Source organism: Suillus plorans (assembly GCF_016647745.1).
Source record: "Suillus plorans strain S12 chromosome Unknown HD556scaffold_119, whole genome shotgun sequence".
Classification (NCBI taxonomy): Eukaryota; Fungi; Basidiomycota; class Agaricomycetes; order Boletales; family Suillaceae; genus Suillus; species Suillus plorans.
The window spans coordinates 86,193-103,709 of record NW_024537503.1 but is presented as its reverse complement, the minus strand read 5'-3'; the positions used below and the strand labels follow the sequence as shown (position 1 = coordinate 103,709).

The following is a 17,517-nucleotide window of genomic DNA, read 5'->3' as shown; positions in this document are numbered from 1 at the left end:
TGTTTTTTTTAATCTTCATTCCAATTCATGCTATTGACACTCGTCTCATCCTTGTTTTTCTTAGCATTTTCACTACCCTAATGTCCACATTTTGTACATACATTAGCTTCCCCTCACCTCCATCAGTCCCTGTCCTCCACTTCACATCATTCTCTCCCCGTTCCGCATGATAGCTAGCTTTGTGTCTCCCTCCTCCGTTTTCTCAACCAATGTCACGTGACTTATGATTGGTCTTGCAAATGGTCTTCACATGCACGACCATTTTGGCGTCACGTGAGACCAAAAATGGTCCATCCCTTCACATGGCAAAGTTGCCAAGATAAGTCTGAAAAGTGAGAAATAAAATACAAGACAATGAAATAAAGGAAAAATAGAGAGGTAACTTAGTGACAGAGGGCTAGACAGTCTCTCATATCTTCCTTATCACTCTCTATATATATCTGACATGGTATGAATCACATACCATGCATGACAGCGTGACAATTGATGATTGGTAACTAGATTCCGCTGATCAACCATTTCAAAGTCACTGGCGATAGTAAACAAAGCCGCATTTAGAAACTGTCTTGTTGCAATGCGTCCTTCTGCAACCAAGGCCGATATTCCCTCAACACATGATATTACAGTGTTCATTCATAACTCCTTCCTTGATTTCTTCATGCAAATCAAGTCTGAAATCCAAGTAAGTCATGTTTATGTTAACAAGTTACACTAACTAGATCTATTCGCCTCATAGTCTTCAAATAGTGGTCACATCTCAACAACAGACCTTTGGTCTGTTGATCAGACAAAGGCCACCTTATTTGGTCTCACTGCACACTGGATACATGGACACTGCAGTCACAGGTGGTTGCATTCAAAGGTATATTGGGTGCTCATAGTGGAGAAAACTTAGGACACTACTTTGTTGGGCTGTGTGAACGTGCGGGGATTGTGTCTGGTCATCAAAGGTATGCAAGTTCTAACTCATGTGTTAGGACCGTGCACAAAGGGTAGGACTGATTCTGAGGGGCTTGGCTTCAGCTTGTGCGCTGCACCCCTTACCCGAGTATGTGCCCTTAATTTCAGAATGATGTCCGAAGGACATCCAAAGTGCGGGAAAGTTCGGAAGGACTTTCCAGACGAGTGCAAGTAACTTCCGGATGAGTGCAGGAAAGTTCCGGAGGAACTTCTGGAAATTACGATGAGGTTTCATCCTGATACGGATACGTGTAATGGCTACTTAGGACAAGTCCGAAGTAGAAGCAAACAGAGGAAAGGCTGCAAGGACAAAGTCCGAAGCAGAATAGGTCCGGAGGACCGCAGGAAAGTTCTGGAGGAACTTCCGGAAACTTAGAGGAGTTTAGGATCGGAGGAGCGGAGCTCCGGCCTAGGGAATTCCTCCCTAGGCCTAAGGTGGATGTTAACAAGGAAGGAACTAGTTGTGAGGACTTAGTGTGAAGACTAGTGCAAGGACTAATATGATATTCAGACTGAGGAACTACAGGACATATACAAGAGTTTATATACTAAGTAAATAACAGAAAGATCAGTAAGCAAGTGTCCGAGGCTATGTACGAAGCATAAGCAAAGTTATCAAGCGTGAGTTGGAAATGAAGCATAGGTTAACGGATCAGTAAGCATACCGGTAGTAAGTATAACCGAGATACTGAGGACAAGGAATACTGAATAGAGGAATAGGCTGTGTTAACATTATATGCACAGGAAATGAATTAGGAAGCTTATCATATATCGGATCGGAGGTCCGGACGAGAAGTGTGGATATACGGGATATGACATTAGGGCGATAGGACAAAGGATGAATGATGCAGGCTAGTTGCGGAGGTATGGAGGTTGTTACAATAACATGTAACCGAGAACCCCTCCTACGGAGGTCACCATGACCTTAGCCCTATCCCATCATATGCACCGTCTTGGAAGACTTACCGACTCAACGGAGACTCGTAGAGACGCCTAGAACGGCCTGGATGCCGTTAGATGACCTAGACCAGCCTAGGCTACATCTGATCGGACCTAGATGGTCCTCGACCCAGATCATGAGGAAGCTCTGCCTCATGGTCAGAAGAGAAGCCGCATGCCTTAGCATGCGCAGTTAGACTCCAAGGCATGCTTCGCCTTGAGGACAGATAAGAGAGGCATGGTAAGCCTCATGTATAGATAATCGACCGCATGGCATCAGATAAGATGCCCTTGTATAGACACATTTACATCTACCTACCGAACGTAGTATTGGTCTGTGCACACGGACGATAGTATATAGAGCAGACTAGAATCATGTATATTCCCTACTTGATTCTACTAGGTTTTCATCAGAACTTCCTCTGTGTGATCATCCCAATCACTCAGTCTAAGCCGCACCTTAAGGAAAGCCGACGCTACCTTAAGTGGAACCCCCGAACCTCTCATTCGAGAGAAGATCCCCGTCTCTCCAGTAGCGAGCCCGCTATAAAGATTAGGCAATCCGCCTAGGGAGAGCTCGAACTATCCTAGTCTGTAACAGAGGTCTGATGTATGGAGGTAAAGGGATCTGGATGTGGATGTGCAGAGGTGCAGGGATCCGGATGGGTAGAGGACTGGAGACATGGATAGGGTGTCCGAAGGTCCGGATGAGGCGTGGGAAAGACAATACTTCCAATAACGACACAGCATGTGCAAAGATTGAGAGCATTCTCCATCGCCAACAGATATATTCATTTGACACACTCCAACATTGTCTCCCTTGTCTCGCACATGTTGTTGACCTTGGTGTTGTTGCTATCATGTCAGTAATGACACAAATCACTAACATTAAAACCAGCACAGCGATATGGGAATTCGACCCCAATGATTGCAACAATCGTGTCCTTGGCAACTTGTTAGATGTTGTTGCTGCAGTGCACACCATTGCTATCAAGGTCTGTTTGGTTTTTTTATGTCCATTGTCATTCTACTAATATACTACACAGATTCAGTGTTCTGGACAGCGGATAGACTATTTCGAGACACTTCAAAAGAACTGTGGCCTGGAGAATACCCTCAAGATTCCATTACACAGCAATGTCAGGTGGGGCACTGTGGATGGAATGCTTGGGCATGCATATGCACTACGACAGGTATGTTTACACTATTCATTGTTGACGCTTACCAAATTACATCACACAGGTCATCAACATATTCATCAGCACAGCGGATGAGCTCTTTGGGCCAGTCACAGTCATTCGGCGCAACGGGAAACTGGTCAAGAACATCCCATGGACAGCATTTACAGAACTCGGATTGGGAGCGCATGAATGATGCACACGAAATCATTGCTGTAAGTCAACATTTTCTTATTTCTCTCATATACTGACTATTGTTTTATAGGATGCTAATAACATTCAACGATATTTTTCATCAGAAACACAACCAACACTGTGGCACGCCATTCCAGCAATCGAGGAACTCCAGACTGCATGGGAGATAAAATGTGATTTACCAAAGTATGAGATCTACAAGGATGCCATCCAGGCTGGCCTCAACAAGATCGGAAAATACTACCAGAAGTTTGATGACAAGCCTGTGTATGTTCTCGCGCTCGGTAAATGATATTTACTTGCACATCTACTTAGTATCGCTGACACCGTATTTAGTTCTCCACCCATATTACAAACTGGCATACATCCAGATGCAGTGGGGGTGGGCCCGAAGAGCAGGCAAAGGAGTGTGCTGCCAGAAATCCAAATGCTATTGATTGACACCATGAGGCCCTACAAGTTATCAAGGCAACCATGTAAGAATATTCCCAACATGCTCAACCAACAACTCCATCAGTGTCTCTGGGTTCTTCCACTGGTGACATCTCTTGTAACACTGCTAGCACTGAATCAGAATATGATCATCATTGTCGTGAGCTGGTGGAGAAGGCCAGCCTCCAATATAATTCAGGCTGGCATGCCGAACTTTGCTGTTATCTTGCTGACATGCCTGACAATGTCTTGAAGGATACGGATATCATTGTGTGGTGGTCGGTATATATCGATTACAATCTATCATGTGTCATACTAACATAACAATAATTTAATTCAGAAGAATGCCACTATCTACCCTGTTCTTGCCCACATCGCAATGGATGTCTGCACTGTCGCTGCATCTTCAGTGCCTTGCGAACACATATTCTCAGGTGGTGGGCAGACTGCGACTGACAGGTGCTCCTGACTAGGTGCTGAATGGTTTGAACAGCTTCAGATCCTTAATTTTTGTGGCGAAGTTCAGTCATTGATTGCATTGCTAAAAATTTAGCTGTTACTGAGGAAGTTTTACTTGATGAGTATGTTGAATTGCTTCAACTCAATGCCGAGATGTCTGAAGATGATTGCAATGAGGTTGATGTAGTCATAGGCTGAGTGTTTTAGCTATACAGTGTATATACAAGTGTGCCCTGCCTGTAGGCAACCAGTTTGAAAAAGACCAGTTGCAGTCAGTTTAAAGTTGGTCTTTTTTTCTTTGGTATAATGAGGCAATGTCATATTTTCATTGGTGACAAGACCACAACTGCGGTCTGGTTCAAAAAAAGTCCGGTCCCGGTCCGACTGCGGTCTTTTTGCGGTTTGGCAACTGGACTTTTAAACTCTATCCAAAGTACCAAAGTACTTGTTCAATGCAAGCAAAGGTGTTCTGAAGTTGAGAAATGAAGGTCTGATGATGCGCAGATGTTCTGAAGAGCTTGCGACTTAACAGTGAGGTTTCTGAGAGTCAATATAGTGAGTATGTCAGTGTATAAGACCAGCAAGAGTACCAAAGTACAACTATGCAAAGCCTATCGAAAGACTTAGAGATAGTGAGATGCGAAATAGCAGCGGTCAAACCAAACAATTATTCCAAATGAACAAAAGGATCAATTGTGTAAAGTATGACTTATCCGAAAGTGACTCTACTAACTATGACTCATAGCAAGGGAAGTGAAGTGAAGTGAAGTACAAATCAGCTGGCAAGTGGGATTATATCCTACAGCATAAAAGTCTGGAATTGTGTTAGTAAGAATAGTGGCGAGATAAGCTATCCAAAATGTAATAAGACTTGAATGCTGCTATATGTATCATTTGAGGCTCCTGATGGGCTGCCAATATATCTGTTCCTATGACATATTCAATAATAGACAAATGAAGTAAAAATGCACCAGAAAAGTCAAATGAACATGGACAGGACATGGTACAGTGGATCACAGAAGAGAACAGCCCTCAGAAGTGGATGGACTACCTTCAGACAACTTGGACAGATGCATGGAGGCTTTGGAACAGTCAAGTCAAAGAGTATTGAGGAGTACTTCTGTAAGACATATGTGGAAATGGCAGGATATAAGTCCAGCATCAGCATCATTGCTACAGCATGTATGTTGATGGTGGGAGTACATGACTTTCTCTTTGCCATTGGCACTTGAAATAATGAGTGCAGTAGCCATTAATTCCAATAATCTGTGATGTTGGTGTAGAAGAGGAATGGGTAGTGTAGGGAAATGGGTGGTATGAGATATGCTCAAGTAGTCCTCAATGAGCAAGTTATGTGTCGACCCAAGGGGATTGCTACTAAGAAGGCTCCTCTAAGTTTATATATGGAGGGAAACACTGAACTGGGCGCTTTAGTCAAGCCTGGTAAGGTGCGCAACAATAAGTGAAGCGCGAGCGAGCGAAAGCGACGTGAAGCACTAATGAGTGACTACGAACAGTAATGCACATGTGCGGGTGGTGGAGCAGAGCGACTCTTAATGAGTCAGAAAACAAACTGACGGAGTTCCTAGTAATATACAATGGCAGGCACTCATATTGTACTTAGATACTTAATGTCGGTCGGTAGATATGACAGAGAACTTAGACTTAGAGTCCAACAATGTGCGGGCAGAAAGATGATCATTATACAGTTGAGTCATGAGTATATATACTAAGTAGCATTCAGCGCTGTCAGGTACTAAAGCGAACTGAGAAGCGAAGCGGATACAAGATAATATGTAATATAAGGGTCCATGACAAAACATACAGAATATGTCCATAAATGCCAGAGATATGTCAGAATAAAAGGGAATATAATGGGAATAGGCACCGACGAACTGAATGGACATGGAATGGATGGACGGAGGACGAGCGATGGAACTGAGGATGCATGCGCCAATGCGCTGTATAAACAACAATACTGTGAGGAACAAATGATGCTCCAGACTGTATCTGTAAATGTTGTGAGGTCGTGCGTTGCCTAGTCTGCTATACCTGAGACGACAAGTGCGTTCGACCCTAAAGGGGAAGCGAGTGCAGCAAGGATCTAGTAGTGTGCGCCGAAGGCGCTACTGGTCGGCTGATGCGAAGCACGAGAAAGCGCGCAGGTGCGCGCGAGGCGCGGGAAGCGCGCGCGCGCGTGAGCGGAAACAAGTGAGAGTAAGTGTGAGTTTGCTTAAGTGGTGATATGATGCAAGACAAGAGATGCGAGTGCCAGGTACCAAGGAATAGATTGCAACTATACTCTGCTAGGTAGTAAGTGGGTAAGTGGGAGGTAAAGTGCAAAGTTCGAAAGTTTTCTAATAGTATGTAATGCTGGCGCTTATATACGGCGCCTAAGCGCTGTCACGCGGAGTCGAAGCGCTACCGAGTAAGGTATGTAAAGCTATATGTAAGTAAGGGTCCATGATATAAATAAAGGTGGGATGATATGTAAATAAGGGAAATGGAAATACACGCACTAGAGAACTTGGTGGACAGTGGATGGATGCTTCCGGAAGGCTGGCGCTATAGGGCGATCAAGCGCGGGAAAGCGCGCGCGCGTATACATCGTAAAGCGCGGGAAAGGTGCGCGCATGGCGCGCGTTGCGCGGGAAAGCTGCGCCTCATATAGGGATAGCTGCAGATAGCACACAGAGTGATGCTGCAAGTCGTGCTGTGTACTCCCTAGTGGAAAGTGCCATATCACACAATGCGAGGCACGAGTCTCTACAGCGTGTCGGAGCGCTTGTGTGCTGAGGTGAGATATGAGTCATGCTATATTTTGAAGTGATTGAGATGTTGGGGATTTAGACCTCTAGGAGGCCACAGAGATATTAGTCTCTACATCGGATCACAAAATGCATAGATTAGTGAGTTTTAATCTCTTATGAGGTGTTCTGTTTTTTACTTGATGTCATATCCCGTATTCCGGACCTACATCCGACAATATTCCCACGCCTCATCCGGACCTTCGGACGCCCTATACATGTCTCCAGTCCTCTACCCATCCGGATCCCTGCACCTCTGCACATCCACATCCGTGCATCCATGTCCAGATCCCTTTACCTCCGTACATCGGACCTCCATACCTCCGCAGCTAGCCTGCATCATTCATCCTTTGTCCTATTGCCCTAATATCATATCCCGTATATCCACGCTTCTTGTCCGGACATCCGGTCCGGTCCGGTCCGATCCGATCCGATATACGATAAGCTTCCTAATTCATTTCCTGTGCATATAACGTTAACACAGCCTATTCCTCTATTCGGTATTCCTTGTCCTCGGTATCTCGGTTACACTTACTACCGGTATGCTTACTGATCCGTTAACCTATGCTTCATTTCTGACTTGCGCTTGATAACTTTGCTTATGCTTCATACATAGCCTCGGACACTTGCTTACTGATCTTTCTGTTATTTCCTTAGTATATAAACTCTTGTATATGTCCTGTAGTTCCTCAGTCTGAATATCATATTAGTCCTCGCACTAGATCTCACTCTAAGTCCTCACATCAGTTCTAGTCTATCGACTTAGTCAATATCCATCTCGGGCCTAGGGAGAAATTCCCTAGGCCAGAGCTCCGCTTATCTGCTCATCCGCTTATCCGCTCATCTGATCCTCCGAAGTTTCCGGACGTTCGTCCGAAACTTTCCCACGGTCCTCCGGACCTATTCTGCTTCGGACTTTGTCCTTGCAGCCTTTCCTCTGTTTGCTTCTACTTAGGACTTGTCCTAAGTAGCCATTACACGTATCCGTATCAGGATGAAACCTCATCGTAATTTCCGGAAGTTCCTCCGGAACTTTCCCGCACTCATCCGGAAGTTACTTGCACTCGTCTGGAAAGTCCTTCCGAACTTTCCCGCGCTTTGGACGTCCTTCGGACATCATTCTGAAATTAAGGGCACATACTCAGGTAAGGGGCGCAGCGCACGAGCTGAAGCCAAGCCCCTCGGAATCAGTCCTACCCTTTGTGCATGGTCTTAACACTTGATTAATATGATATTTATATCAAGCTTATTATACATATGGAGCTCATCTTCTGCCATCTCATCATATTTGCACAATACATTCTCTTCTTCCTTGGTATGCACAACAGCCTGCTAACTTGAAACCAACTCTGGATATAGAGACAATGGTGCTGTGAAAGGCCTATTTTTGTCAACTGACTCATCTTCATCCATAGATCCTGCACCATTGGTGAGAGTGTTATTAGGCAGTAGGGGTTTTTTTTTGGCCTTCTTCAGGTTCATGTTCCCACTATCTTCAATGTTGTTGTTTTTCTGCTTCTTCGACAAAGTTCTGATAGTAAGAGCAGCTTTGGTCTTCCTAGTAATTTTGATAACTTATTTGGCTGTGGCTACAAAGATGAGCTGCATGATGAGAAGTACTAGTAGGTGATGAAAGTTTGTGAGTGTTGTACAGGATGTTTATTTTTATTTTTAGAGTTTGACAGTTTTCAAATTGTTTAGGTAGTTAAAATTTATTTACATAGCACTGATTTTGATTGAAATCTGTGGTAGGGGTACAGGTAGGGGTATGACTGTGACCCCAGACCCATACCCATACCTATGACCTGCATGAGTGACTCATATCCATGCAGCACCCAACTCACAAGCTAAAGGCTTAGGCAAGCAAGACCCAACATATTATTCAGTATCCATCAATCTGAATTATTATACCTACATTAGGTTGCACATATCCTTGGTTCTACTTAGTAGCAATTCTCTTTAGGGTCAAACATATCTGTTTAGATATAGCAGCATAGACAGAGCTTAGACTAACTTTAGAGAAGGATAGACTTCTTAGTCTATCATCTTTTCTCATTATTGTGTTCACCATAATGAAGAAGAAATTCAACTCAGAATGATTGATATGAAGAAAGTACCAAACCAATATAATAGTACATTGAAGTTTGTGGTGCTGCATAAGCTGCTATGCTTGTATGAACAAGTGCATTCAACTCTAAAAGGTCTGCTGTTAAGAACATGCTCAAGGTGATGGATCCAAAGAGCTTGGCGTCAGATTGTGCACTGTGTTCCTTATCCAAGTAATTGCTCCTAATTTTCAATGGCTGAGGATAAAATCCAGAAGTTTAGTGAACGTTCAGAAAACTACAGGAGGACTAGATAGCTATGTTGTAATATAGAGTAGGTGGTAAATCAGCTTCCATACCTCACCTGTATGGTGAAGGATGTCCTTTACTGCCAGCATGTCTCAGGTGAGATGACCTTCTCCATCCACCATGGCTGAGTGATAGATCTCAACCAAGTGAGAAAAAAGTTCCAGCATAAGGGAGTCAAATTGTTTGTCATTGGCAAAGGAATAACCACAGATAGAGTTAGTCATATCATTCACAATGTGGGTAGGCAGGCCCTCCAGCATGGTACTGCCTTAGGTAATAGGAGGTATTTCTCCTTAACCTGTTCAAGAATAGTCCAAATGTCTTGACAAAATTTAGAGAAGTCCAAGGTCTCTTGTTTGACCATGATCTACTCAAAGTCAGGGTCAAAGAAGACCTTTAGCTCCTATTGCTAATTCTAAGCCATGGGGAAGATATATTGCTAATACTCAAATAACATGTTAAAGGTGGTTGCATGTCCTAGGGCTAAGACCTTCCAGTGAACCTTTATGATTCGTCTAACACACACGATAATATAAGATAAAGAGATGAGCAAAGCATTAAGGGAATAAGGAAGTGAAAGCACTAACTTGAATTGGAGAACTCACAATCCTTCTGGTACTACAAAGAGTAGATAAGGCAAGCACTGTTGACAAAGTACTTCAATTTTGCCAGATCTAGAGTGAAGTCTATTGACTTGTAAAAGTTACTGTCATGATGCAGAGCTTTGAACTATATGAAGCGCTGGATGCCATTTGCCCAGTTCTCCTTGGCATATGATGCTAGCACCATTCATTAAAATCCATAAAAATTCATATAACCTCTTCATGCTATTACTATCACTGCCTAAGTTGAGGTCCTTACCACTGTTGCTCTGATTCATGTACACTAGAAAGGCATGCAAAGCACTGATCTGGTTAAAATAGGGATTGAAGGAGACCTCTGAAGAATGATCCTGAGGGATTGGCGGTGGTAAGTCTTGCAGTGACCAGGGACCATAGCTACAGTGAGAGGCTCTTTATAGTCCATACAGATAAAGATCTTGAGGTCTGTGTGCATACAAAGGCCAAAGTGATCCAGAAGGTAGGTGGAGAGAAGATAATCTTCACCTAAGAGAAGGATGATGTGACTGTTCGAGTCCAAAGAGATGACTTAAGTCAACTAAAATAAGCCATAAGATAAAATGTGGAGACAAAGACTAACCTGCAGGAACTTCATTATCTGATAGCTGAAAAAGTCCTTAGAATAGAGCAACAGCTGGGAGAAGATAAGAAACTGATAGAGCAGGAAATAAAAACACTAAGCACCATTGACAAGGATGCCTGGGCAGGGTAGTGTGGGCCCTTAAGGATAGATAGTTGAAGGAGACAGGTTAATAAAGGGGTAAATAGAGAGAGAGAGTGAGTGAAGAACACATCAACTTCAGATTGGGGAGTATTGAAAAAACCAGAACTGTTTAATTGAGGGGTAGGGGCTGTGACAAAAACATCTTTGTCTGGAAAGGTGAAAGGCAGATGAGGCAATAGAAAAAGGGGAGATAGCAAGCAACTTATAATACTCAATGTAGTTCTTGAAAGTGGACTTCCTTTTAAATGCACCCAAGTAGGTAGGAACAGGATAGAGAATCATACTATCCAAGGTATGGAATAAGTCATACTCAGAGCCCCTTCAGTGATTATATATGTTTACCACATTTTTGCATGGTGGCTTTGATTCATTCACATTGTTTTTTTTCAGCCAAAACATTCACTGTAAGATTTACTAGGAGCTAGTCATCATAGCTCTCAGTATTCTTGACAAAATTAGGTGTCTTAGAGCTCAAAGTGCTGTGATCATCAGTACTAAGATTCATGAATTTAGGGCAATCAATATCTTACTAACTAGTTGACTTATGTAGTTGGAAGCTGGTCACCAATTTATACAATGGCATCATGAAAGCAAGATCTGATGATTTTCTGCTATTCCTTTATGCAAGTAATATAAGTCTCATTAAGGTTGGTGATGCTTGCACTGTTTGTTTCAACTCAATACTGAGTATGTTTATGACATAAGAATATCTTTATATCTTTCACAGGCCAAGTACCACAACAAACTTATTGTGATCAGAAACACACAAAGGCAATGCAGCCACTCACGTTATTAGTAAAATTACTATTCGTTCTATAGCTTATATTACTATACTAGTAAGTTGTGACTCAGACAACTTTTGACTTGGTACCCTGACTATGAATTGATGAATTCTATCTAGATCTGTTTTGTCCTCTCCAATCAACCAATGTTCAGCATTAGAGGGAATTGTGGATACTTTATAAAATCTGAAGTTTTCTCTGATGCACCAAATGAGATTCTCAGTTTCCAACCTTATCCTTTATGGCACCGACAAATATCATACAGGTCCCCAAAATGAAATCAGAGATTCTCAGCCACACTTCTCATCTGTCTTTTCTGTTTTCTTCATCATTCTTGGATCCCAACTCTCTATTCAACCCTGGATACAGTATCTTTGCTATACACCTGTCACCTCATTTGCCACAGGTGAACACTTTTACCATTATGGTTGCATGCACTTGACTGAGCTTGTCTGATATATTGATGTTGAAGTGGCTCACTCTATAACCAACCCATGGTTATTGTGATCCCTTACTTGTCCATAAGAATATGTAAGAAATCACTATTATATTGATGTTAAAATGATACTAATGATAATATCAGCATTATTTATCTGATAGCTGCTTATTATTTGTATAATATCAAAGGAATATTGTGCAAAAGGAAGCAGTTAATGGTATGCACAGAACATGAAGACTGCAGAATCAAGTGTTGATGTCTCTGATGTTATACTTAGATATCTGGGAGTTTCTCAGTGGGTCTTAGCCAGCCATCTTATATATAAGAGTGACCAGTTCATCTGTAGTGATCCTATTAATAAGGCTAATCTTGATTGAGTATTGAGAGAATCACTCCAGTTTTAGGATTTTGAGGCAGCTCAATGACTAACTGACTCTGTGCTATGTGTAATTTGTAATTGTATTTATAGTCACAGCCATGACCAAATGAGAGTTGTGAATTTCTGTCCTTGCAATGTGTAATCAATGCATACCATGATGTCCTAACCTTAAGTCAAATGTACATTAAGTCTTATGCTAAATTCATGATGGATATACATAAGAATTGTTGATGGACAGTGAGAATGTCCTTTGGGACAGTATAGTTTTGTAGTCTAATATTTCTATTGATTTCTATTGTGTTTATATCATAAATTTTAATATTTCCTACCTCTGAATGCATTTTACATAAATAAAAATGCTGCAGACTGTGTATTCCACCAATAATGCAGGAAGCCTGTCAATTCAGTCAATTATGATACCTGTAGCACACATGAGCTGCCTGAAACTTGGTGAGATAGCTTATGAATTATCTGAACATTATATAAAAAGACCTTTCTTGCATTTCAGATTTCTGTTCCTCATGGAAACAAAGAGTAGCTTGCTCTGGTACTTACAATATTACTGCTCTGTATTCTTGGGTATGATTGCTGCATTGTATTGGTGTAATTCTTGTTAAACTGTGTCTGTAATTCATAACTATAATTAATGTGCATGCTATAAATGAATGAATATACTATTACTATGATAAATGAAAACATTGCTCCTGCTCCATGTTGATCTTGGGGCTTAGTATTCAATATGACTTTCAATTGTCGCAATATCTTGAAATTATGTCCTCAGACAATTGATCTCACAGTTTCTGCATGGTATAATAAAGCCTCATTCCTTTATATCCAGCAATACAATAATGACTTACAAAGTATGAATTTCGGGAAAGATATTTCATCCTATAGCCCTTGGAAGTTAAGGGCACATACTTAGGTAAGGAGTGCAGCACACGAGCTGAAGCCAAGTCCTTTGGATCCAACCCTTTAAGCACATTTTTAATACTCATAAAGTGTGTTAGGGTAGGGTCTGATGTCTTTTAAGACTTCTTATATCAGCATAAGCTACATATTCCTTGTGAACATTACAACTAAATGTCCAATAGTGAGTTGAATGTTGAATAGCCTAAACATCCAAGATCATAGTCTTATGATTATAACTGATGAGTTTACAATGGTTATCTTAAGTGTAGTCCAGATTGGCATCCAATCAAGAGATTATTCTTCTGATTCTGCCTCATTTCTTTGCTATGTATTCATCCTTTCAAACTGCTCTATCTCTTTGTGCCTTTGTAATTATGCCTATGAGCCCTAAAATGTTCACATCATCTATTTGCTACATCTTGTCTAAGCATGTGCTACTACTAAGATTGAAGTCCTGTAAGAAAAACATCCCTGCTGTCTCAAGTATATTCCTATATTTAAAAAGGGTGAAAGATTCATGGACATGAGAGTCATAGATGATAGGGGTTAACATAGTTGAGCAAAGCATGTGGTTAAGCAGCCCAGTTAGAATACCAAGATTAGGTAGGTTTTTTTGCAATTGCTATTTGGGTCCTTTGAATCTCCTGTATGCATCACCTGTTGAGCTCAAACCAGATTGTGGATGGGATCCACAGTATTAGATCTAATTGCAGATATTGAATAGCCTGCATAAAAACCATCCAGAGTAATTCAGCTTACATGCAAATCATAAATGAATAGAGCATAAATAACTGACCTTGCTTTCTATATTATCTAACATGATCCTGGCTGCATGACTGCTGACCCTATACTCATCTCTAACACTATATGTCTTCTTCTTGCAGCCATCGACCACCTTCATAATGTCAAAGCATTCAGCCATGTACACAGAAGATAGCTTATAGACATCGCTATCAGAAATGAAGTTTGCTTGATTGTTGTTCATGTAGATGGACTGTCATATCCCGCGTTCTGGATCCGGACCTATCACACTCATCATTTCCGGATTTCCGGATCCGGCCGACTTCTATGTATCGTCCGGATCCGACCCGCGTCTAACCTCCGTGCCTTATCCCTTTGGTATTTCCCTTATCAGTTAGTACACTTTATTTTCCGTCCCTTATTCATTTCCGTCTTCATTTTACTAAGTTCCGATAGACTAGTGATAGTCGTCCCATATGTTTTATCCATAGCTTTACATAGCCTCGCACTGCACTTACTGTTCTCCGTTATGTCCTCAGTAGTATATAAACCCTGTACAGTCTCTGTAGTTTCCTCAGTTCGAATATTATCTTAGACTCTGCTCATTCTCTCCTCCGTTCGACTTGAGTATCTCTCTCGTCGACCTCCACTCGTCTTAGGATTGATTCCTATAGACTTGTCACCTCCGCCTCTACCTTTGGTAGTCCTCCGCTGTTTCCTTTCTAGTTCGGACTTCATCCGGATTAGTCTTATCTCTTGTTCCCGAACGTCCGCCGGAATTCCCGCGCATCGGACATCGGACTCCGGACATTGCCCGACGCCCTCCGGACATCATTCGACAGCCTTCAGAAGTTAGGGGCATGTACTCGGGTAAGGGGTGCAGCGCACAAGCTGAAGCCAAGCCCTTCGGATCCGACTATTGAGCACGTTCTTAACATGGACTCATAATATAGATTGTAGGTGCTCCTGAATGCTATCTGTGTCTGCTGTGATCTTTCCTATTACATTTCTGCCTGTAGCACACTGTATCTGGACAGCATGTTGTGGTAATGCCCACATCCACCAGAAACTCTTCATGCTTTCAGTCCATCATATATGGCCAGTCAAGGTCAGACAGATTGTAATGCAGGGCCTCCTCTGGTCCTGAGAAACAGCCTCTCTGTCTATCCTTTGTTAGGAGCTTAATTTCTTTTCCCTCCAAAATCAAAAATAATAATTTATATATGCTAATCTCTCTCTGTTGTAGGACTTGAAGTCCTTGTAGCCTCGTAGAGGCTGTTTTTGCGGCATCCCTTAGGTCCTCACACTGTGTACATTTGGTGTGCATCTTTTCCATTGTCGGCTGACGGCCATGGCTCATGCGCGCACTTCGGTTCACATCCACTTTCCTTCAGCTCCATTGCACATTCTTCCTCCGCTTGTCCATTGATGTGTACCTTATCTCATTTATGTTAGACTGACCATATCTCCGAAGCTATATTGCTTATGTTCACAGTACTTGTGTTATGGACCCTTTTTTACATATTACTGCTACCTACTTGGCTCCAAGCAGCGCTTAGCGCACTATCATATATACTTAGTACTTATGACTTTTCATGTATCTTCTTTTCCCCCATTGAAATTATCATTCATTTGCATGCAACACTCTGACTGAAAATCTAAAACTTCGGCCTACTACTGGATGCGCTTCGCTAACAGCAGTGCAAATCTTTGCACTTCATCCATTGCATGTTTCGCTATACTATTCTCCTGTTTCTCCATTGTGTCGCATCGCCTTTGTGTTCCACTAAAGCCTTCTCATATATCCTTCGGCTCTTCCTCATGCTTTTGCGCTTCATCAAACTTTTGGCCACTCAGTCGCACATCATATTGTACCTTTGGCGGCTCACTCACTCTAGCATCGCATCAGCACAACCTTTTGCGCTCCCTCTATTCTCAGTTACTTTTACTAGTTTCAAAGTTTCCCCTCCATATTTTACTTAGAGGAATTGTTCTTATACTTGTGTCCAGAGGTCTATTTGAGTTTTACCCCACTTCACCCTTTCTCACCCTTTCTCCCCTTCTCATCTAGTTATCATTCCTCACTCACACCATTCATCACATATGTGAACTTCCATATGGTCCTGTATGTCTCTGAAGTCATCATCAGAGAGAGATATTATTTTTAAAGGTTCTCATTCACCTTTGCATCTATCTCTACTTCTTACTTTATATCTTATCTCCTCCAAAATGTGCTTAAGGTAAGGCATCTAGCTGTCTTGATGCAGTCTCCTATGGATGGTAGCAGCACTCTATCATAAAATATATCCAAGACCTCCTTTGACATTAACATGATTCTATGACTATTAACCAAATGTTGATGGATCATTCTTAGGAATGCAACATAAAGATTGAGTATTGAGGAAGTAGAGAATATGCGCCCAATAGAAATATGAGGGATGACAGACATGTAAAATATTTTAGACAGTCATTCCATTTTTCCACTAGGACCATTGATATCCTCTTCTGACTATGGTATAATAATATCAACATATGTGTGATTGTGCTTAAATATGCCAGGCTTTGTTTGAAATGACAGAGTGATATAGATCTCCACAGGCTGCATCCTAATAAATTGAAGTAGTGGATTTTGAAAAAGAAGTACATTAATAAGCAGTAGTAAAATAAAAGTACATACTTAGTATATAAGATTAGTTAGTTTTACATTCTTTGAGCATGATTTTGATAAAAGTAAAATTACAAAATATGTAACAGTATTATTGAATATATTTATTTTCTCATTTTCCCCTGCTTCCCATCTCCCATCTCCCATCTCCCATCTCCCATCTCCCATCTCCCATCTCCCATCTCCCATCTCCCATCTCCCATCTCCCATCTCCCATCTCCCATCTCCCATCTCCCATCTCCCATCTCCCATCTCCCATCTCCCATCTCCCATCTCCCATCTCCCATCTCCCATCTCCCATCTCCCATCTCCCATCTCCCATCTCCCATCTCCTCATTTTAAATCATAGAGCTAACATCTTCATCTGGCACATCATTCACTCTCCAATCATCATATGGACCATCTAAGAGAATCAGGTAGTTGCTGCAGCTGAGTTTAATATACCCAACAATCTTATGCAACATGGTAATGCATAGTATGTGTCTGTATCTTCCCTTCAAATACTGACATGCATAATCCAGTGTTGTAGTCTTTCCACTCAATGAACAGTCAGTACTAACAAAGAATGGAAGTCTCTCAATGATGTCATATTGGTATAGAAAGGTCCAGGCAATTTATTTGAAAAATGTGAAACATAAATAGGTAACTATATGTTTCATTCTAGTTGAATCAGTTTAGTCATAGGGTATGTCAAAAAATGTGTGGCTTAACATTTAATTATATTATATACATGTTGACTTTGAAGATCAAAGCATTAAGTATGTATGTTCTTTGATAAGGGCAAACATGAATTTAAAATATATATTGATTTAGCCTCACTGCATTTGTTGGTGAATATGAGCTTGTTCTGAATGACCAAAAGTCTATCATGAATATAAATTGTATTGAAGGTATCTTAAATACAAGATGTGTTGATTTAATTCATTGTGTTTGA

At 41.5% G+C, this 17,517-nt stretch overlaps 1 protein-coding gene across 1 annotated transcript; it reads right to left on the bottom strand.

Annotated features, from left to right (window-relative positions):
• Nucleotides 1–13,830: 13,830 nt before the first annotated feature.
• Nucleotides 13,831–14,162, bottom strand: HD556DRAFT_1451070 (uncharacterized protein; the record flags this gene model as incomplete). Its single annotated transcript, XM_041307873.1, has 2 exons — nt 13,831–13,902; nt 13,974–14,162. The coding sequence occupies 2 exons, from the start codon at nt 14,160–14,162 to the stop codon at nt 13,831–13,833; spliced, it is 261 nt and encodes an 86-aa protein (XP_041152592.1).
• Between the last annotated feature and the right edge of the window lie 3,355 nt (nt 14,163–17,517).